This window comes from Pyrgilauda ruficollis, unplaced genomic scaffold (genome assembly GCF_017590135.1).
Source record: "Pyrgilauda ruficollis isolate IOZ18807 unplaced genomic scaffold, ASM1759013v1 scaffold7, whole genome shotgun sequence".
NCBI classification, from domain to species: Eukaryota; Metazoa; Chordata; class Aves; order Passeriformes; family Passeridae; genus Pyrgilauda; species Pyrgilauda ruficollis.
This window is the reverse complement of record NW_024528821.1, coordinates 11,709,507-11,731,704: the sequence shown is the minus strand read 5'-3', so window position 1 is coordinate 11,731,704 and position 22,198 is coordinate 11,709,507. Positions and strand designations below refer to the sequence as shown.

Below are 22,198 nucleotides of genomic sequence, written 5' to 3'. Positions count from 1 at the left end.
TGATTCCAGCTTGCAGGCACATTTATCAAATAAAGGTTTTATTTTCATAGCAGTATTAAATAAATTATTTAGCAAAGAACTTTGAAATGTAAAATCTGATCATTATGTGGATCTATTGCAGCCTGTCTACACTGTAACAATAAAAAAAGATTACAAAAGGTATTCAAGAAGAGAGAGAGAGATTGCTGTGCACCTGTTTCAAACTCACTATTCAATTCTGTTTTCTTATTTCCTTTACCATAATATTTTAACACATATTTTTGTACTGCCAAATTGAAATATTGCTGATTTCAGTAGTGTGATATAATTCTGCCATCATTGCCAGATTTACCATTGCTACTAAAATTACAGTAAAGGGAGCTGACTTCACAAGAATTTGGACATGTATTGCTGCTCCTGAAGAGAAACAAAGTACTCCCATGATAAATGATAAGTGAATGACTGCCAGTGAAGGAGTGAAGTTTGTTTTCCAAGCTCTTCAGCATCGCTTTTCACCAAAACAACCATTTGTAGTTTCTGTCCCTCCTTGAAAGTTAGCTCAGAAACAATCCATGTATTGCAGTCTTACATGCTCAACATCCTCGCTCTGATTAAGTACTCTGTTATGATAAAAATAATTACTTTTTATGAGACTATACAAAGTAATTGTTTTAAAGCCAGTTCAAACAAGAAAGTAATTGAAGCAAAGTTATTCTCTTAGAGGAAAAGACAGTAAGTTTTGCAACTTTTGGGGAAGATCAGATACACTCTCTACAGAACTTAAAAACATTGGCTATTTTATATACTACTTTTTCAAATACCACTAAGTTTTGCAGTTCCAGAAATAAGTGAAAGAGGTGAAAAATGTGGAAAAACAATTTGGTGGAGTCTTGTAGTTGAGTGGAGAATGTCATAAAACTAAGATTCCTGCTCCCAGTTTGGAGACCCCTGGGACCTGAATTCCCATCCTTTTTCATCCTTGTAACTAAAGAGTAACTCCCTTATCTTGGAGTGAAAGTGTGAAAGAAAACAGACCCAAGGAATCTGGCATGTCAGATCAACTCTGACCTTTTGTATGCTCCCATTAACAGAAAAAGGCCCCAAGTGCTGAACTGGGTGGAAAATTTTAAACACCACTGTAGTGTTATGGTGTTTGGCTCAACAGGTATCCTCTCCTAAGGACCTCGTGGGCTCATGAGTTTATGTTGTATAAAAACATGATTAAGAACTGCAGAGCCTGTTGTGTGTCTGTCCTGGAGTGCTGCTGCTGATTCCAGGATGACAGTCTGTAGTGTGGCCAAGCAGAAAAGCCATCTGAAGCTCTCATACTCCACTTACACAGCTTACTGACAGAGCATTAAACAAAAGAATCCAGTCCTATTTTGAGATACCGGTAGTAGAATATTTCTCTGGTCTCAGATTAATCATTTTTGTTATTTCATCTTGTCCCGTCAAAGTGAAACATGGTAAATATGGGCACTGAGTGTTTGAACTGCTAGCAATGTTACCTTTCATTTAAATAGATTAAGAATGTGTAGTCTACATTACAAATTGCTTTCGGCACAGGATGAAGACATTGAAAACATATTAAAATTGTGTTAGGCTTTCTGAAATGAATGCGTGCTTTAGAAACAATTCTGGTTTGCAATGTCTGTAATGTCTTCTGTGGCTCTTTCTCTCACAAATGGGAAGAGCTCCATTTTTGCAGCCCTGAGGGCAAGTGTTGCATGATTTAAATCCTGGTAGAAAGCTTCCCTGTAAGGCAGCACTGCTGAGGAGACTCATGGGGTCCATGAAGGATAACTCAGTCTAATCATAATTAGTCAAGAGAAGCAGACTAGAAAAGGGCTAGGACACTTGCAGTGTCCAAGGGAAGACTGGGCTGGGAGATGTAACTAAACAAACCTTCAGAAACAGTTTCTGCTTACATTTTTGAAATTCCCCTCTGAAGTTTCTGGCTATGACAATAAAAAAATAATTGATGGTTAAAAGAAACATATGTAAGGAAAGCACTAGGGAAATTAAAGTGATGGATCAAAAAGACACCAGGTACTTGAGGCATGCTCAGTTTCCCCCTTTATGCTTTATCTACACCTGCATGTTGCAACTTCTGATGCTTTACTGCTTTGAGCACCTTGAGGAAAAGTAGAGAGTACAGGACAAAGTTGACACCTGGAGCAAACCTGAAGTTTCAACTTTGAATCGCAATGTTGGGCTGGGAGATGGGTGGAAGTGTTCTGATACAGCAGTTACCAGGAGTGCATGTTGCCATTTTCATAACACACCAAGGTCTGAGTTTAACTGAAGTTTAACTTCTTTTTAAGGCAAGAATACAGACACCAGCTGATGTATGGACGAAAACTCATTTCTTCCTGAGACACCCCTTGGACTTTTCCTTGGGAAGAGTCATGTGGTGACACATAGTCAGACTTGCCAGCCCCAATGAGGTTTGTGGAAGGAGCCTTAGGTGGCTGGGCAGTCTTGTGATCATCATCTGTCTTAAGTCCCAAGTTGTTCTACATTCTGCAGTGAGAATAGCTCTAGAAGCTGCCTTTTGGGGAGGAGATCCGTGTCTTTGCTGTGTGCCATTGATCTGTCATGCTCCATAGTCAGCAGAGCTCTTACTGAAGGCATCTTCCTTCTTACCTGTGGAGATTGTTCCAGCTGTCAGAGTCTTCAGAATACACCACTTCAAACCTGCCAGTGAAAGACTGGTATGGTTCATCTTCTCATGTCTTTGTACACCCTCTCAATAAACGCTTGAATACATAGACTTGGATAAAACATCCTACCTTTGATCTTCCTGAATAACCTTGAGATGCCCCTTTGCTCCACTATGTCTCCTTCTGTGAAATGGTGAGATAGAACCTCACCCACACTGCCATTGTTGAAAGTTAAATTAGTTGTTAGCACAATGCATTGAAGTCCTCAGCTGGAATTATTGGTGTGATAATTGGGCAAAAGCAAGGCTCTATCAGATATTTAAAATTATGCTACGTACTGTGGCTTATCTGAATTACTAACATTTCTTTAAAGAAAGCGTGTCATTGAATTTAATGTTCTGAAAAACCTTATGAACTTCCAATCTATTTTAGCTGTACATTTCAAATTATGCTTATAATTGTGTTTTTATTGAATATGTAAGTTCCTTTCAGTTTCTTATGACACTGCATGGGTTTTAATATACATTTGAGAAGAATGCACACTGTGGATAGGTGGCACTTTTGAGTGTTTTCAAATTGTCACAGTAAAATTGTCACATTTGTTTAATTAGCCAGTAGATCCTGCCACATTGATTTGTCATCGGTGTAACAATTTCTTTGGATAACTGGAAAATCTGACCAGAATGGTTTTTGTATTTTTTTTCTTTCTTTTTCTTCTTAATGAATTTCTCACATTTCTTTTTTATTTAAAAGCAGTCATACAGGCACCCAGCCTTGCAGAAGTCAGCTGAAGAAAATGTCAGGTTCTAGCATTAGAATGAAGATTATTTGATTTCTTCAGGGCCTTGAGGTGTTTGTTGACCATTGTTCAGAGGCAGGAGAGAAAAGCTGTCTCCAAACAAGAATCTGAAGGTCTGACCCAAGTGCCTGGATTTGTTTTTTCAACGTTCTGCATACCCTGTGCATTCTACCTGCCGAAAGTGTTGCTGCATGGCTTCCAGAGCACCTGGGGCCAGGGCTCTAGTGTGGCTGTCATTAGAAACCTGTTATCAACACTCTACAGTTCTTGTTTAAATGTTTTCTCTGTTCCAAAATTTCTTTTCAATGTGTAAGCAAATATTGTTGGGGAGGTGGAAATACCTTCTGGTACTTCGCAGGGTGAAACAGGAGCAACATGAACCCGCAAGGGCATAGCATGGGTGGTTAACAGGAAAAAAAACAGGCTGAGTTGTATTCATTGTGTTTGGTGTGGGTTGATTGAGGGGTTTAAAGTGTGGACCAAATTTCACCTCTGTAGCCCTGCTAGAAAAACGGCAGGGACTGATTTTTTTTTTTTTTTTTTTTTTTTTTTTTTTTTTGTGAGGGATGAGCCCTGTCAAAAAAAAGGCGGGGTGGTTTTTTTTTTTTTTTTTTTTTTTTTTTTTTTTTTTGTGAGGGATGCTTTGAGATCTTCTGATGGCATTTATTGCACAAGCATTGAGTGTTAAAAGCCCCTTTGGGCTTTGTAGTCCATTAATTTCTTTGCCATGAGTATATCCTACTAAAGAAATTGTTGTGTACACCAAGGTACAGTAACCTTTAAAAATACTGTTCTGAGCCTTAGGATAAAAACACTTCATGTTTGGTTTGTAGATGCATTCCCAGTAGTAACTTTTTTTTTTGGTTTTTTTTTTTTTTTTAATCGAGCCAATTAATCCCTTCCCACTTACTCCAGTATTTTATCATTTCTAGCCTCTTGAGTCCCTAATCTTTTCAACAAGAGGTCTGAACTGCCAGTTATCTGAAAAAGTAATGCACCAATCAAATGAAAACTGGTGCTCAGAATTTTTTTGAAGAGCAGCCCCTTGTCATTCCTGAGTTCAAACAAAAACAAAGAACATAGTTTCAACAGTGAGGCATTCACTGGAGGCTTCTTTCCATGAAAATAGTTATCACTGCTTTTTTTCATTGGCAATTGAGTCATTGTTTCTTCTAAAAGAGGTTGTCATGATCTCCTCATTACCATTTTTCTTAATATGATAAGTGTAAACTACAAGAAAGTGATCATGTTTGAAAGGATACAGGAACCCTAAGGAATGTTGCACTAACTGCTTGTGCTCTTTGAAAAGGCTGAGACTGGGAATTTGACTAAATGTATCATTCTGTCTACTTTGCAGCAGCATTGTTGTTTTCTAGCATCTTTCACTTACAACACAAGTTACCCTTCAAAAAGAATGCCATGTTATTGCATCCAGCCTTTCTGTGTCTCCAGCAAAATGAGATCAACATCTCCTTTTGGTAGTTGCTTGAATATAATAATACATTGCACTTCATACTTTAAAAAACAAACAAGTAAAAAAAACCCCAAAAAGCCCCCACCATCCTTTGACATGTTTACTGCAGTTCATCTTTGCTTGGTGACTGGTAGTTGTCAGTGTTTGACAGCAGCTGGAGCTGTGACTTGCTCGCACTGCTTGGAGCTAACCAGGCAGCCATGAGTCTGCTGGGTGGTCTTTTCTTGGGCTTGCTCCAAGTTTGTTCCAAATTGCTCATACAATCCCTGATAAACTATTACTAATGAACAGTTGGCTATTCCTTTTGGGCCATCTAGAAGCAAAAAAGACAATACATGTCATCGTCTAGTAATGTAGAGATACGATGTTTAAATGCTGGAGCACTGAATTTACAGCATTTCAGTGCTGTGGCTTTTGTGTCCTATTCATTGATTTTCCTGTGGGAAAAGAAGTAGTGTAGTGCTTTGAGACAGGAAGGTTACGGACTTTGCCCTTTTTCAGCCCTGTTTTTAGGAGTTAGTTTGTTTCAATGTAGTTTGCTGTCAGAAGTTTTTAAAAATGCAGACACAGGAGGCTCTATCAATCTGGTGCACAGTCAGAACACACTGATTTCAGACACTGGGGCTGCTCTGTGTGGGACCAGGCATCCTCAGCTGTCGTATGTCTTAGTGGCAGTCCCAAGTATTTAACGTTTCCAGCCTCCAACTAGCTTTGTAAGAAAGAACATGCTGGGAAATGAGGAATCAAATGTATGCAACAGTGGGAATCTGTCTACCAGAAATACTCTGAAGCCTCCATACCTTAAAGGAGATCAAAAAATACCTCAGCATGTTTTGGCTTCAGTTTTCTTTACTGTTTAAGCTAGCTTATTTGGATAAGGCTGACATGCCAAAAAAGTATATGTTGTATCAAAACATCTTCTATAACATACATCCATTTTTTCTACACCTGTTAGCTTAGCAGGAGTGGATCAAAGGGGAGTGTTGGCATGATTTACAGGACACACAGATGCAGGAACAGACCTGCTTCAAGGCACAAGTGAGGAAAAGGAAATTCAGACTGAAATGTTTGTTCTTTTCTAAAGGCTAAAATTACTATAATAAATGCCAGGTTGCATGAGAGGGTTTCAGGTGGCTGGTTAGGTCTTTCTGTAAGAGAGTAGAATTAAAGGTTGAGCATGAGAGGCAGCAAGGACTCTACCTCTGTGTTGCAGATGAGGACCCGTAGTGTATTGTTTGGCAAACATGCTAAGCTTTTTAACTTTACAAAAGAGACCAAGGTGACAAAATTAGAGGAACCAATCATCGGGCTTTGTATATCCAGGGCTTGATGAATATTGATCAAGCTGTGCCTGTGTTATCCATACATTTTGGACAAATCCATTGGATTTTTCAGCCCATAATCTCTATTCCAAATTTTCAGACAATATTCAGAAGTTTTACCACTGCCCTAGGCATTGCATAAGACAAAAAATGAGACGGTTTGTGCCCCTCAGAGCATTCACAGTCTCTGAAGTTGGCACTGGGAAGATAACCATGGTTCACAGGGGAAAGTGAATTCTTCATGCATGAAGGGAGAAGCAAGTTCTCAACTGAGACACATGGCAGGGAGAGCATCACATAGACAAGGAAAAGGAATGGTGAAAAAAGACAGCTTTGTAAGGGCAGATTTCAGCCTTTCTAGGTGTTCACTGTGTCGCTGCTTCAGCCTCAGACTGCTGGTTTAGCAGCATTACAGTGGAGGTGATGAGACCATGTAAGAACAACATTAAAAACAAATGCTACCCTGGCACACCCATGCAGGAAAACCCTGCTGCAATACTGCTTGTGTGGTAAGCAGAATAAGAGATCTGGCAGAGTCTTGGTTTGGAAGGCAAAGAAACAGCTTTTGTAAGGATTTCAGTGTGTATTGTGCAGCAGTGTGTGGTAGCTTCATTTCTTTGTATTTGCTGAGTAACAGCTCAGAGTCCAATTTTAATGAAAGCAAATCATGGCTTAAAGAAAAGAATTGGGCTTTAAATTTGAATAAGTTGCCTAACTTGGTTTCTTAATTTCCCCTATATGCTCTTTCAGGTAATTAATGCTCCTGTTTTAAGGCCAAAGCTGGTATTTTCTGGCACAAGTTAATGCTTTCAAATTCCTCATGACTTTTGGACTCAGTTGCATCATATTGTCAGGATGTAAGTTATAAGCTAGTTACATGGGTCTAAAAATTATTGCACAATATACGACTTACACAGTTTCTGTGCTAAGCTTACAGAAGAAGAGGTTTTGTGGTTCAGCAATCTAATTTTGCCTGATATTGAATTTGGAGATTTTATTTTTTCACTATGCTGCCATGAGTTGCTTCAGAAGTTTAATGCATTTTATAATAAATTCCATTGATAAGGTCTTGTCCTGTAACTATATAACACCCTGTTGTATGAAAAAAACCATGAATTGATTACATCTGGCAATGTAAAGGAGATGATGTAATGTATTGTATAAATGCACACTGTGGAGTGCCTCAGGGTAGGAGTAGTCTTGTTTTGTAACTGTAAATTATAGTTCTGCTCTCCTCTTGGTGTGAACCCTAAGTTTCAGAGAAGAAAACAGGCAATTCAAGACATGCTTTCTTGCTTGTGAAGCTGAGGATGGATGGAACAAATTACCAGATTCCCTTAAACAAGTGCCAGCAGTGAATAGTTTCAAAACACAGTTGCTTATTTGCTTGGAGAATGGGTTTTTTGCCAATGTTTTTTAAATTGCAGAGATGAAATTATATGTTGGTATTAGTAACTTTTGAAAGAATTAGCTTTTTATGACTTATTGTGCCTTTGTTTATACTATACTCTTGTAGTGCCAGGATGTTATGTTGTATTTAACAGTTCAATGCATACTTCCTACCTCATGGGGCCCTTGTGACAATAAGATGTGCCATCCCTGGGGATGGTTACCAACAAGTATTATTTTGAATAAATAAAATCAGTGGGATATAGCAGTGCATCTCAGTGGGGCTGAGAAGCTGCCAAGAGCAGGAGGTGTTGCTCTGGCCATACTGTCCACAGCAGGGCTCTGGTTCTGTGTGCTGGGCAGCAAAGGCATTGGTTTAGTTACCAGGAGTGACAGCTGGAGGATGCCTCACTTCCTGGAGCTAGGTTTGTACACCTGACTGCAGGTACCTGAATATTTATGAGCACATCACTGACTTCTGAGACTCTAAAACTGCTGTTAGTTGGTGTGAACCCAGAACCCAATATCCAGTTCTGGATGCTATATTAAGCAGAAAAGGTCTCAGCACAGCTGAGAATTTGTAAGTGTGGAGGATCAGGAGTTTGCCCTCATGATTGCCGTGGTGTTTCTGAAGTGCTCTGTGAAAGACACACACCAAACACTGTCTGTGGCATCCCAGAGGAGCAGGACCTCGAGTCTGACCCATCCTGACAGTTGATGTTCCTGACCCATCAGTAGGTCTGTGCAGAGGAACAGTTATATAGAAACAGAAATACCTCCTGTGGCCCAGCATCTCCCATGTGACTGGCAAAACTTTGGTCATCCTCTCCTTGCACACAACCATTATGGTCTGTCCTTAACAAACCGCACATTCCTCTAGCTGACAAGATTCCTCCTGCCTGTCCTGGCTGGGAAGCACTTACCACTCCAGTCAGTGTCGTTATTCCTGGTCAGTGCATGCCTGTCTTTGCACCATTTGGAAGCTCCTGGCTCATCCCAAAGACAGCACTGGCTCCTGCTTGTGTCCTGGACTTTGGTTGGAAGCTCAGACAATGGTGGAAGACAAAGACATGGTGGTCAGAGAGGCTGTCATACATGCTGGGTGTATGACTTCATGTGTTCCAGCATCCCCATTTCCCACTGAACTCTTAATTCTCTCATCACATAAAACTTGTCAAGAAAGCTGTCCTGTGTGCTTGTTATTAGGTCCTGCTTCATTTTTTACATTGTGTGATTTTTTTTGCCAGTTGTATTCTGTGAACTCCCGATGTCCTACATGCACTTCACTGGTGCTGGGAGTCTAAGCCTGGCAGGAGTGGGGACACAGATCTCTGGTGCTGTGCAGCTCATCATAATGGTGCTTCTATAGAGGGTCCATAGGGGATTGTGCTGCATGCTCCTAAAAATGCGAAGAACACATGAGCAGGTGCTGAAGGGTACAAAACCTGCTTGGTATTGAGCTGAAAGATTGATTGTCCTAGGCAATATAATACATTCAGGCCAGTTTTTGACCATATAATCTTCCTGAGGTGGACCCTGAAGGAAATTATCCTGATCCACCTTGGAGAAAAGCATTCAGCCTGTTTGACAGAGGAGCCTGGAGGGTGAACTCCTGTATGCACAGCGTGCACCATCTGGGGCCAGGCCCAGCAGGGAGCTGCATCCTTGGACAGGGCACACACACTTTACATAGGCTGTGGTTTCCTTAGGACTGTAGCAGACTTGTGAAATTGAATCCAGTGTGGGTTCATGTGGTGTGCCTTCATTACTCTCCCCCCGAAACAGCCTCTGAGCTGAGATACCTTCTGACGGTAATGGAGCATTGTTTTTCTTCACACACACGAGATTGGTTAGAGCAGTAAGTGCATCAATCATGATTTACTTTTTTTTTTATTGTCTTGTAAATGCTCTAAGCAAAGAGTATGAGTGTTATTAGTTATAAAAGCTACAGTATAAGGAAAATATATTGAAAAGTTTGAGGTATACAGGAGTCATAGAATACTGAGAAACTCAACAGAAAAAGAAAATACCCATATTTCTTTGTGGATTTCATGCTAACAAAGTAGGAAAGGAAAATATATGCTGTAAAATTTATAGTCAACCACAATTGGCTTCTACAGCAATTTCTATATTCATTTTCACAGAATATAATTTTTGTCTGTCCCCTTCTTGTTAAAATGGAAATAAATATTAATTTACAATTGGATAATATGGAATGCATCCTATTCCCCAGCTGGCAAAGGGAACTTATTAGTCATCATTGATAAAACCCAAAGGTGAACACTGTGGTTTAGGCTGTGGTCAGAAAAATGGTTGCTTTTTGTAGAACCAACTCTAGTTTCTCAATAATAAACTCAGGCATGTATGCACTGTATTTCCAATTGCCTTTCAAGCAGTTTTTGGGACAGTAACAAGATAAATTGTAGTATGACAAATATATTATTGTAGATGCCACCACATTGTTCCTCAAAATATATGTGCTGGGCACTAGCCACTCATAATAAATTCGCTAAAACAATTGCATGAGTAAAAGGTTTTCAGCTTTAACATTCACAGCAGGAAAAGTAGCTTTCTTTGGAGGCTATCACCAAAGTTTTTGGTTTTTTTTTTCTCTTACAGGGAAAAAGGTGTGGTATCCCTTTGATGATAAGTTTTTTTTTTTTAAATGCTGAAACATTATAATCAATGTATATTGGTGAATTTATCTATCACATCCATGTCAATACCAAAAATGTATCAAAATCCCTTCCTAAGGAAGCTTTTGACCCAGTATAAAGCAGGCCAGATTACTGGTCAGGGTATTTCCAGCTGCTTTTTCAACTTATCCATTCCTTCATAAGGAATATGAGTAAAAAAAAGCCCATAGGTTTATTGTCTTTGTGTTCCTTCAGGCTTTAGTGTCATTTGCTTGTCATTTCCATGTATAAATATATATCTATATATTCATTCTTTCCTTAGCCTTTCCCCCAAAGTTGAAACAGGCTGGGATGGTTTTTAATTCAGTGTGCATCTCACACAGAAAGTGTGGCTGCCCCTCATGCATTATTGGCTTCCTACCAGAGAGAGTTTGATCAGTTTTGTATAAATGCAGAGACCAAAAGGATGCTGTGAAACAAGACAGGCTTTTTACTAAGGTTGCATTGATAAATAGTTAATAAAACATTAATAAATCATTAATAGAGTCTTTAATAAATGGTAAATCACTTGGCTGTCTTTATTCCTATCTTTATTCAATCAAGGCAGTAGGTTGCTTAGCACCAGCTGTAACATCAAGTTTGTAATAACCTTAGAACATCTCTTCTTCACGTATTATTTTTTTTCTGAATGCAACTTTAACATGCTGGGTGTCCAAGAATTGGAGGAAGTTCAAAGCAACAGATTTAGGTAAGATTTAAAAGTACTGAGAGGGTCATTTCACAGACAGAATATCACAGATAAGTCTGTTTAGCAGCAGTGGCCTCAGACTCAATTTATTGCTAGAGATGTGTGTGGGGCTGCTTCTCCTGCTCCAGTGGCTGCCCTCTAATGATGTGGACAAGTGTTGGTCCTGAGACTGCCTTTGTGGCCACAGAAGAAAAAAAATGGGATTGTTGCTTTGTTTTTCTGCCTTTTTATGGAGGTATCCACAAGAGAAGCAGTAAGGGTAGGGCTTGGCCAAACCAGTTGTGATCTATCAAAACTACAGAACAAGAAAAAGAGCTCGGAAAGGTCTCAGAAATCTCATCATCTCCTACAGACGCCTGTCCCAGTGTAGGAATCAATTCTGCCTAAGCCATGCCTGACTGATGTGTGCTTATCTGTTCTTGGGCATGTTCTTCCACAGATGGAGTCTGTGGAGCCCTCTGAGCAATCTGTTTCAGTGCTGCAGGATCCTTACCATTAAAGAGCTTTCTCTTACCTCTAACTGGAATTTTTCTGGCTGCAGTTGAAGTTCATATCCTCCATAAAGCTGGAGAACAGATTATTCTCTCCTTTAGGAACAGCTCTTTCTGTAATTAAAGGCTCTTCTCATGTCTCCCCTCATTTCTCCCCAGGGAAGTAGCATGAGCCCTGTATCTTGGGAGACTTCAAATTAGATCAGGCTAAGCAGTTCAGAGCGCACAAGGAAGGGAAGCTGCCTCAGTAGGAACGCAGAGTACACAATCCTGCTTCTTTTTTTCCATAATGGCCTCTCAGAGCCTGGCTCAGTGCTTTTATCTGTACTTAAAAACACGGTACGCTTTCTTTTGAACAAGAAGGAAATGATGGAAAAATGAAATACAGAGACAGGAAATAAATCTTGAAGGTGGCTATTAATTTTAGGGACTGGTTTTGTAAAGCTATTTACCATCTGCCCCATATCCCCTATACTCATTTCTCTCTCTCTGACCTCTTCCTTAAAAACTTGCAAGTTTAAATCCTTCCCCAGTTCTCTCCTTCCATTTAAATCATTATTTGGCCTTGTACCTTTGCATCCCTTGGGAGGTTTGCTTGGGGTATTTGTGTTTTGGGTGATTCATTAGATCGTCTGCATGTGTCCTTCTTAGTTACTTACCTGAGGGCTTTTATAGCCAAAAAAAAACAGACTTAGCTGAAGAGACGAGCATGTCTAGCTCTAATAAATAAAACACATGGAGTCAATTAAAACAATGTTTAAATAATTTTCAGAAAGGAGGATGCTTGATGTTACTACATCAGAGGACCACAGTGACTTTTAAGCCAAGAAACAGTGCAAGGTTTACTTTCTCATTTAATCTCCAGGTCTATAAAAAAATGTATGCTTCTATAGCAGTCATCTACCCACTCCAACAGTTAACATGATTTTGGAATTATTTTAAGTCCAAACCATGTGAAAATAAATCCTAACTCAATTTTGTGGGATTACTTTGTTTCCATTAAATTCCTCTTTAAAGTGTTTCATATGCTTGCTTTTATTATTTTTACTTCCAGGAATTTCTAAAGACTTCCAAGTTTGGATTGATTAAAGTGTTTTAACTTTTCCTGGAAAAAAACATGAATTTAATTCCCTGTCTATTTTCTCAGGTATTTACAAACTAAGGTGGTTACAGACACATCTTAATGGACACATAAGCAACACACACCGTCTGTGTGGCTCTTTATGGTCTTAACATATTAGAAGGTGAATATATCAGATTTCACAAGCTAAACAAAATAGACCTTAGCAAGTACTTAAAGGTGAGGGACCTCCAGAAGAAATTGGAGCACAAGAAAGAATGGTGAAGTCGTGTGGATGATTGAACAAATGACATCTTTTCTGCTGATGCTCCAGGGTAACCTATGTGTGCTTAAGGAACGGAGCGGGAGCGAGCTAAGCACTCACATCCCGCAGGGCGTGGGGTTGGGATTTTGACCCTTCACTGACAACAGGGCGGTGCCATTTTTGCAGGTCCCTCTGTAGCTCAGCTCTGTGGGACTGGAACATGCAGCTTTGTGGTGGTCAGTGTGGGGTTGCTGCCCAGACATTTTGAAGGGGCATTTTTCAGATGAGTGAACGCAAAACTTTCTTTACCACCGCTCGAGGCTCTTTGGTTGACAGTGCTCTGGCACCTGTCTGTAGGTAGATGTAGGTATGTTTTTTTAGCTAATTATATACTTTCTCACTCCTTCCACACACAGTGTTGGTTTATATGTTTATATGGTTTATATGAGCTTTAAATATTTGTGTTACGCATGTGTGATCCTCTCTGGAATTTTCTGCCCAATAATTTTCATTGCAGTGAGAATTGAAGTGCTTCCATGTAGCTAGGTTCTACCTTTGTAAGAGATTTTGGTGCTCATGAAGTGACTGTAAATACAGAGATTGGATAGTCCTAACATCAGTGGAGGCAGAATGTCTTACCTTGTAATTGAATTTCTCAAATAATAGCAGGCTCCTTTTCCCAGTGTTTTATATTCACGTGTCCCCTAATAGGGAGTTTACACTAATAGGTTTGCTTACACTTCAGCCTGCCAAGTAGGTAGGCAGTGGATACTACATGTGTTTTGACAGGCAGTATTCTGAAATGTTGGCTGGCATCACCTCCCCATGAATCTCAGGCTCTCTGTGCATTTTCTGTGTGGGCAGTAAGAGGCTGAGGTCAAGCCTATAATTGTAGTTCTAGAATATTCTTCATTTCTGCTTCACTCAGAATGCCTGGCCCTCTTTTAATTATGTGATACATTCTCTGTTTCATCATTTTGCTATAAAGAGATTTACCACAAAGCAACCTCCATGGCATAGGCTTTGGCCAAGGCATTCAGGATTGGATTATGTTATCTCACAGAAAAGTTCATGGGATGCTGAAATCTTTTTCTGCCTTCCCCTGTGCAGAGGCCAGACAATCAGTACCATTTAATTGTGCTCTTCCTGTCCTGGCACTGAGCTGCCACAGCCTCACACACCAGGAGGGATGAGCCATTCAGCAATTGCTCCTTTCCTCCTCATTGCCACCGTTTGGGCATTGTCTAGTGAAAATAGGCCCTGGGCTCCACAGCATAAGCCCAGAAGTTCTTTCAGGAGTGCAGCCTGGCCCATCTGCCCAAGGAAGTCTATGTGTCTGCCTGTCCCACTGACTGAGGACCACGGTGCAGAGTTTTCCTTTCTCCTAACCTCCTGTAAGACACATAATTTGGGAGGGACAGCTGTAGTTCTGAAACTTGCTGGCTCTCTCTTCAGTGAACTACAGTTGGTATCAGCTGTAACCACCCAGGGTACGTGCTTAGCCAAAATGCACCCACCACACTGCCCTTTTTACACCACCTGTACTTTCTTAATCAGTAGCTTTACGTTATGTTTTTATTTGTGGTTCATTTGAGTGGTTGTCATGTTACCTACAGAAACTGGCCTGTTTATAAGCTTTGTTTTGGCTAGCCCTGGGTTTGACCAGTGTGCAGCTGGGGAATGTAGTTTACTGCAGCCAGGCCATTGCACATAGGATTTCTGAGATCGGGTGCTCTTCTGCTCTTTGCCTCCTTGTCTCAAGAAAGAATTCTTTCTGAGCTTTTTAGGCAAATAAAAACAATGAAGACAAAGATGTAACAGAATGCCAGAGACAACTATCACTGCCTCTCTGGTTATTTATTAAATTAAAAACAAAGTTAAGCAAGAAAGAAGCAGTGTCTCCCATAAAACACACTCATTAGAAGGGCATTTACAAGCTCTGCCTAAGCCAGCACTTGTGCAGTTCCTTGGTTTTAGTGATTTTCCCCCTGCTCCAATGAGCACAAACCCCAGTGTTCTCCTGTCAGGCTTGCTGGGGCAGCAGCTCCCTGCACTGGGGAGGAGCAGGTGTGTGCTGCTCTTCTGCCAGTGCTTGGTAACCATGGGCACCCAGGTTGTGCCTTTAAAGATAATTGGGACATAAGTGCACAAATGATGAATAAACACACTGGTGTAGAAAATGGATGGTTTTTGCTTAGATGGTCTGGTAGGCAGGTTTCACTGGATTCACCTGATTTCTCAGTCCCTCATTTTAGAGTGGAATCAACAGTGCTCTGAGGCTGTGACATTGCTTACCACAGTAAGAGCCTATGGCCAGTGCCACAAGAAGATGCTGTGGTGCTGTCCTCGCTCTCTGCTACAACAGGCATTCACGCTGCAAGCCCATTCCAGATTTTTCTAGAGTGCCTCTTGTTTCTTTTGCCACTCTGCAGTCTTGAATTAGACTGTATCTTGCCACCAAGCACTCCCCTGCAGGGTTGCACCCAGTGCTGTACAGGAGAGCCCCCTTCCTGCCTGGGCTTGGCAGGTAAAACTCTGCTCTATTCATACAGCCTGGCAGGCTGGCCACAGAGCTGGAGCCAGTTGCCCTCTGATGAAGACATGGATGGTCACAATTTTTAAGAGTAAAACCTGTCCTCACTCTCATTCTGAGAAATCCTGCCTGTGGGGTTTTTAGGTGCTCATCTGTGACCTAAGGGTGTTAGGTGGTGGGGTCGATTCCTTGAGCAATTGCATCTCAAAGGAGCAGATGGGACCATTTTTAGCTCTCTTTCTTCTCTATGCACATGAATTTGTTTTCTAAACTTTTTATTTCTTCCCTAGGAGATGACCCATTCCTGGCCTCCTCCTCTCACTGCTATTCACACTCCGGGCAAGGCTGAGCAGACCAAGTTTTCTATCCCAAGCAAGGTACGAGTGGGCTATTACCAGTGACCTGATTAGCATTTTGTTCTGTTGAGTGCTCTTTGCTGGAGAGTTTATTTTTATAATTGGTCCCACTTTAAAAAATTTCTGATACTATTTTTGGTTGTAAATTCCCAATCAGACTGTTGCTACTAGTAGAACTGCTTATTTAAAGCTGCAGAAGACCCAGTGGAAGCAAAGTGAGCTTTTTATCTCTGTTGTTATGGGAGTTTTTCTACATCAAGTAAAATGTATTTTGTTTGGTTTTCCTCCATTATTATTTGTGCAATGAAAAGGTTTGAAATGGACATTTTTTTCCCACTTACTAGTTGATTGCATAGTGAGGTTTTGGCTGCATAGTCAAGTTATGGTGACTGAAAAGGTCCCTGCATGTGAAGGGCATGATGGCATCTGTCTATGTCACACCCTAGAGGGAGGCACAGAGTCCAGGCACACCTGCCTAGAGAGTGCCTCTTGTTCTTGTAATCCACATTCAATTGTTAAATTGTATGATCTGAAGATGCCCTTAGCCCACGTTGCATTATTGCCTTCTGGCTGTGATTCCAGTAGCACTGCTACAGACCAGGCTCGTACCTGGGACAGGCTCTGCCAGAGGTATCTTGTGCTGGGACTTGAAACCTGACCTGATGATGTTTGGGGAAGAAGAGAACTTCCCCAAGGTGGGAAATTTATACCATTCTGTCCTGGAGCTACATAAAAGTTTTTTTCCAATGGCAGGATTTTGAAAAATAGCTTATTAAACTAGTACTGCTTAACATTTTAGTTCAAGCAATTATATCCTGATTTAAAAGCTGGGATATGATTTTGCTCTTACTGATTTCCCCTGTCTGAAATCTAGCTGCCATACCTAGTCAGAAATAACTTAAATTAGCAATATCTGTGGCTTCTTAAACAAAACCAAAGCCAGTGCCCAGAATGTCTTGTTTTAATGGAATGTGATTGTTACTGCCCTAGCAGTGCCACTGTCACTGCAGTTTCCTGCTGCAATGTGAAGCATCTGAAGTCGTTGAATCAGAGAATGGCCTGAGTTGCAAGGGACCTTAAAGATTATCTGGTTTCATCTAGTTCCCTGCCTTGGGAGGGAGACCAGGTTGCTCAGAGCCACATCCAGCCTGGCCATGAACACTTCCAGTTTTTCTGGACAAGCTGTTCCAGGGCCTCACCACCCTCACAGTTATTTTCCCTAATATCTAATTTAAACCTACTCTTAGTCTGAGGCCATTTCTCCTTGTGCTGTCACTACATGTGCTTATAGAAAGCCCCTCTCCATCATTCCTGTAGGCTCATGCTCATTATGCTCTTACAAGACCATAATCCTCATTGCAAATTGGGTAAAAGTCAGTGTAACCCTTTAAGATGAACTGTGTGAGTACAGGTTTTTACCTGCTGGAAGCTGGGTTTTTGGGTTTTTTAATTTTTTTTTAAATTTATATCATCTCCTAATTTAGTGCTCTGTTTCTAATGAGCCCTACAGAAACTGGTTTGAGTCCTGCAGACTGGCACTATCTCCATTGGTAGCAGTATGAGCATGAGTTCAGAGAAGCTAAAATATTGGGTTTGCTTTTCTGTTTCTGTCAATTTGGCTTTGAACTTTTAAGATCCACATCAAAGTTAATTTCTGAGCACATTAAATGTTGATGCTAAAATTCTTGACCATATCACTTCAATACAAAATATAAATTAGATTTTTTTTGACCTAACATTGCAGGAAATAGGCAAGCACATAAAATGTTTTAATGTTTGCTAGTCTTACTTTAAAAAATACAACAGTGTCTCTTTAGAAGATCACTTTAAATCAATTATGGCTGGCCAAATTATGCATCTAGGACATAATATGGCTAGGTTGTGCAGCCATATAAACCAGAGACAGGCACTGTTAGAAGTTTTCAATTTAGCTGTTAAAATAAATGTATTCTCATGAGAAACATACATTTAAAAAGTGTGATCAAAGAGGTGGAGCTTATCAAAACAATTTATCCCTTTGACATTCAAATTTAAAGTGCCATGTGTACTCTTAGGGCATTATTTACTTCACAAGGGACTGACTGACAGCACAATATAATATTAGGAACTAATAATGCCCTAAGAGGAAGTGCAGTGAGGGCTTTAATGACTTTAACATCCTACAGAACTAACACTTCCAGCAAAGTAGTGCCTGGCTCTAGGATGAGGTTGTAAATAACACCTTAATTTCAACTGATCAAACTCAGCTTGGAAGGAAAGCTGATGACAATCACTGTGGACTAGAGAGCCCAGAGAAAAACTAAGCCAGAAAGCACTGTGATATTAAAGAAACAGCTTAGTTATTGTGAACCAACAAGAATCCTGGCATTAGCATGCTCAGTGTTGCAAGCCAGACTCTTTGCTGTTTTTAAGTTGTTGTACTTCCATTGATTTCATTGGATTTGGACCAGTTTCCATCAAGTGAAGATCTACTTCCCGTCTCTTCATCACATCCCGTGTGTCACAGTCCAAATAAAAACAGTGACTACCAATAAAAGATTACTGTATTTCCAGGCAGTGAGATCAAACAAAAGAAAGGCAATGGCACTGAATTTAATGCATAGCTGCATTTGTGCTGTGTTCTAAATTGTACATCCTGCATGGCTCCCTCACACATCCACGGCCAAGCCTGGGGAAGGCTTGGGCTGCTGCGGGTGTAAATCTGTGTGGTGTCTCCATAAAGGGCGGTGTAGATTTACAGCAGCTGGGGACATACTCTTGCCTGAGCTCTGAAGAGTCCCTCAGTGGTGCTCTGTCTCCACAGTTAATGCTTTTTTTAAACTAATGTCACTGGTGCTGCCTTAACAATGCTGTGATCCCTTCCCTGTGCCATCTCCTTCCCCGCTGGTATAATGCCAGTGCTCTTAATCTAGCAAGCCAAGATATATCTTACCTTCTTCATCTTATTTAACTAATGCTGACATTTTGTGTGTTCTTCTTTGTAGGATTCCCAACATCTGACCTCAGGATACAATGTACAAAGTAGGTCTTTATCATCCTAGTCCTAACAGTCAGGGTTGGGGTTTTTTTTTTGTCTGCTTAACATCATTAAAACAAAGGCTAAAAAATTAATTTCTGTGGTGCTAAAGCAGATCAGTTCCATTTTTTATTACATGTTATGCATTGTGGCATGTTGTGAAACCAAGTATAATTAGATGGGCTGACAGCTTTGGGTGCATTTTAATTCTACAGTAATCTTTTGACATTTGAAAATGTGTTTCCTTTGTTTGCAGAGTGGAGTGATCCAGCAGGGAAAGTTGCAACTAAGTCAGTGCCACAAAAGTCGTAAGTATTATTATTTCCAGCTTTAAATCTCATTTTAAATTTATCATAAAGCGTGAGCTTATTTCTCCAAAGGTAACTAAAACCTAGCTCTGCTCATAATCTTGTCCTGGTGTTCAGGTGTTCTCTGTAGTCCTTAAAAATTAGCCATAAACCAGTTTTATGTTTCCAGTGCTTATTACTGTTTCTTCTTTTTAAGCATTAGCTAACAGAGGTATGTGTGAAAGATGAGTTTATTAAGCAGAAATAATGCTGATTTTAGTTCTACAGCTTGCCAAAATTAAATCACTTTTATGCTTCTCTCATCAGATACTAAGCCTCTTACAATAGAAAATGCAACCCAATGAACAGATGATGCAGGAATTTTTACATTCATACAGTGAGAGAGAGTAAAACACATCACACAGAATAATTCTGCTAGCTGGTGTTGAATAGCTGGTCTTGAGTTTCGTACACTTTGAAACAGCTGAAAATCACAGATGATCTATAAATATGACAGTTGAAAATTGTGAAAGAGCTCATTCCCCATTGTGTTAAACCATTTTTCTTTGGTGCTTCTCTGATGTAAGGCTGCAGTAGTGGAGCAGTGAGTGGAGACCGAATTGGTTTTTATTTTCATCCCAGGTTCTCTAATTTGCAAACAGGAGCTAAATAACAACTTGAATAGTAGGCTATTGTTTTATACTTATGAAATTGTATGGGTCTGATTTCAGTTCAGAGCTGCTGGGTTTTTTAGTGTTAAGTGTTCTAAAGTACTGAATGTAGAACTGCACTAGCTTAACTGACAGTTGTGTAAATACAATATGTTCATTTAAAATTACTTCAAAATTATTTTAGTGGTTGCCCTTCATCTACTAAAGAGACAATTTTAAAAATCCCTATCAGGGAAGAAAAATCAATGTGGAGATACCTAGGCAAGTTTTAAAAATGAATTTAAATATACTGATTCTTAGTGCATGTTTGTCTACGCAAAAGGGCTTTTGGAGTTCAGTAATGTGTCTGTGACTGTGTGAGAGGTACAGCACCAGTGCAGATGTGGGTGCTGAATCCTTTGATGTTCTCAGCAGGCTCTGAAGGTCCAGCTCTTTACTCATAAACTCAAGTCATGGAAGTGCTCATTCAAATACAGTTGGTTGAGTAAACCTTTACAAAACTGTGGCTGAGCGAATGATCAAATTTTAAAATTAAATAGGTTTTTCCAATTAAATGAGAATTGGATAGGAATGCTAATGATATTTAGATTAATTTGCATTAATAGCATTTATTTATTTATTTGTTTATTAAACTTAGTAACAAATTAAACTTTGCCCTTTGCTGTTTGGCTTCCATTAATGACTTGGTTTTTTGTGAAGACTCTATCCAACTGTACCCACAGTTCTTGGTTACAGGATGGGTGCATTCATGTTTCAGAACATTGATGTGATCTAAATCTAACATCAAGCAAATTCCATAATAAAAAAAAAAAACCAAAAAAATATTATGGCATCTTAATTTTTTTCTCTAAAAGCAAATGTATTTGGATTCCACTGTGAAAAATATTTTAGTGAGTGTACCATAAAATACAATATTTCAATAGTTTGTAACCAACAGTAATAGACTTGTCAATCATGGTTTATAGTTATAAGCCGAATTTCAAAAGAACAGTGCTTCAGAGCTCAGTGGTATATAGTGCATTTAATGGGACCAAAGCTCTCTATAGGAAGCCTGATATAAAACCCGAAGACACTGAGTACATTTTATGAACCAGTTGTTCTCTGTTCTGCTGCTTGATCTAAAGTTCCAGTACTATCAATCAGATTTCTGCTGCAATGAACTGCCTTCTTACGGTAGGTGATAGATTTTACACATGAGAGATCAGAGCTGCAATAAACCTACTTTTATTTTTAGCTTCCAAATGAAGATCAGCTAACCCATTACTATCACTTTTTCTCTTTTACTGCAGAAAAATTGTTAAGGCAGCTTCTAAGAATTTCCACAGGGCTTTGGGAGGTTAGAAGGCAGTCCACTGTGAGGCTTGGTATTACGAGGCCAATGTGCTTCTTTAGATCTGTGTGTGCAGTTACCACCACCTTCATGGGGAATTGCAGTACTTGAGCACATAATGAAATTAAAGCAGGAGTGGGACAGAAAGACGTAATGGTATCAAGCAGGGCTGGATAGTGCAGTCCAAACAAACCCTGAGAGGTAGGCAGCTCCTGCAGTCATTGTGTATTTTAATGATAGGGTGTTTATCAGATTGCAGTTGTATAAAGGAGGATTTAGTCTCTCTAACACTGGTGGGTTTTGGGGATATTGCAATGTATGAGTGAAATGACAGTCCAGCTTATCCCCAGTAACATCTGTTGCTATGCTCTCAGCCACACAGTATGGTCTTACTGACTTCAGAACTCTATCCCCGACCAATTACATATTTTGTCAATAGGATCTGTCATCCATATTTCAGTTTGATCAAATCTGGCTGAATTTGACTCTGTTCATCTGTATGCTTTGTTAGATTCTGTTTAACCTGGATATGTTTCTAGCTGTTACCCAACTTTTCAAAGTTCATGTGCAATTTAAGTGAAACTTAAATTATCTTTTCCATTTACGTTGGTCCTAGTGACAGTCCTGTAGATTCCATTGGCTTTGTTAGAGACCCAGAGCTGGTAATAATGTGCTTGCATTCACCACATTGCTGAGTTATACCATGACTACCTGAGGGGTGAATGCAGAACAGAGATGCTTTACCTTCATGATGCTGCATCCTGCTCCAGCAGCCAAGCTGTCTGTCGGTCATTGCAGGGTTCAGGTGCAGGGATATTGGCATCATAGAAGATCAGGCCAAAGGCATGTAAGATTTTTGCAGGATAATCTCTCAGGTGCACACTTCTGAGGGAAAAATGAGTGCAAGGTGGATTAATTTACAAATGTGTTACTGTTATAGAGGGATGCAAGATGCATGGCTTCTTGTCCAGGTAGAGCTGTCTGAAATGCAAATGTCATCCTTTTTATAATGTTTCAGTATACTTTGTTACATCCACATGCTGAATAAACCCAGACCCCAGCGCAGTGGGTAAATAGAAGCTAGAATAGTTAGGATTTTTTCTAAATTCTGCACCTATGCGCATGAGAACATGGACTTATAACTAACCTCAGCTCTTAAGTTGCACTCAAAAATCTTGA

At 40.0% G+C, this 22,198-nt stretch overlaps 1 protein-coding gene across 2 annotated transcripts in view; it reads left to right on the top strand.

Annotated features, from left to right (window-relative positions):
- Positions 1-22,198, top strand: part of AFF2 (AF4/FMR2 family member 2) — a 333,484-nt gene that overhangs the window by 184,897 nt on the left and 126,389 nt on the right. For both annotated transcript variants that reach the window (XM_041485178.1, XM_041485177.1), the window contains exons 5-7: positions 15,650-15,736; positions 18,700-18,736; positions 18,988-19,039. In XM_041485178.1, the coding sequence (XP_041341112.1) occupies positions 15,650-15,736; positions 18,700-18,736; positions 18,988-19,039 (176 nt within the window). The remainder of the gene's footprint in view (positions 1-15,649; positions 15,737-18,699; positions 18,737-18,987; positions 19,040-22,198) is intronic.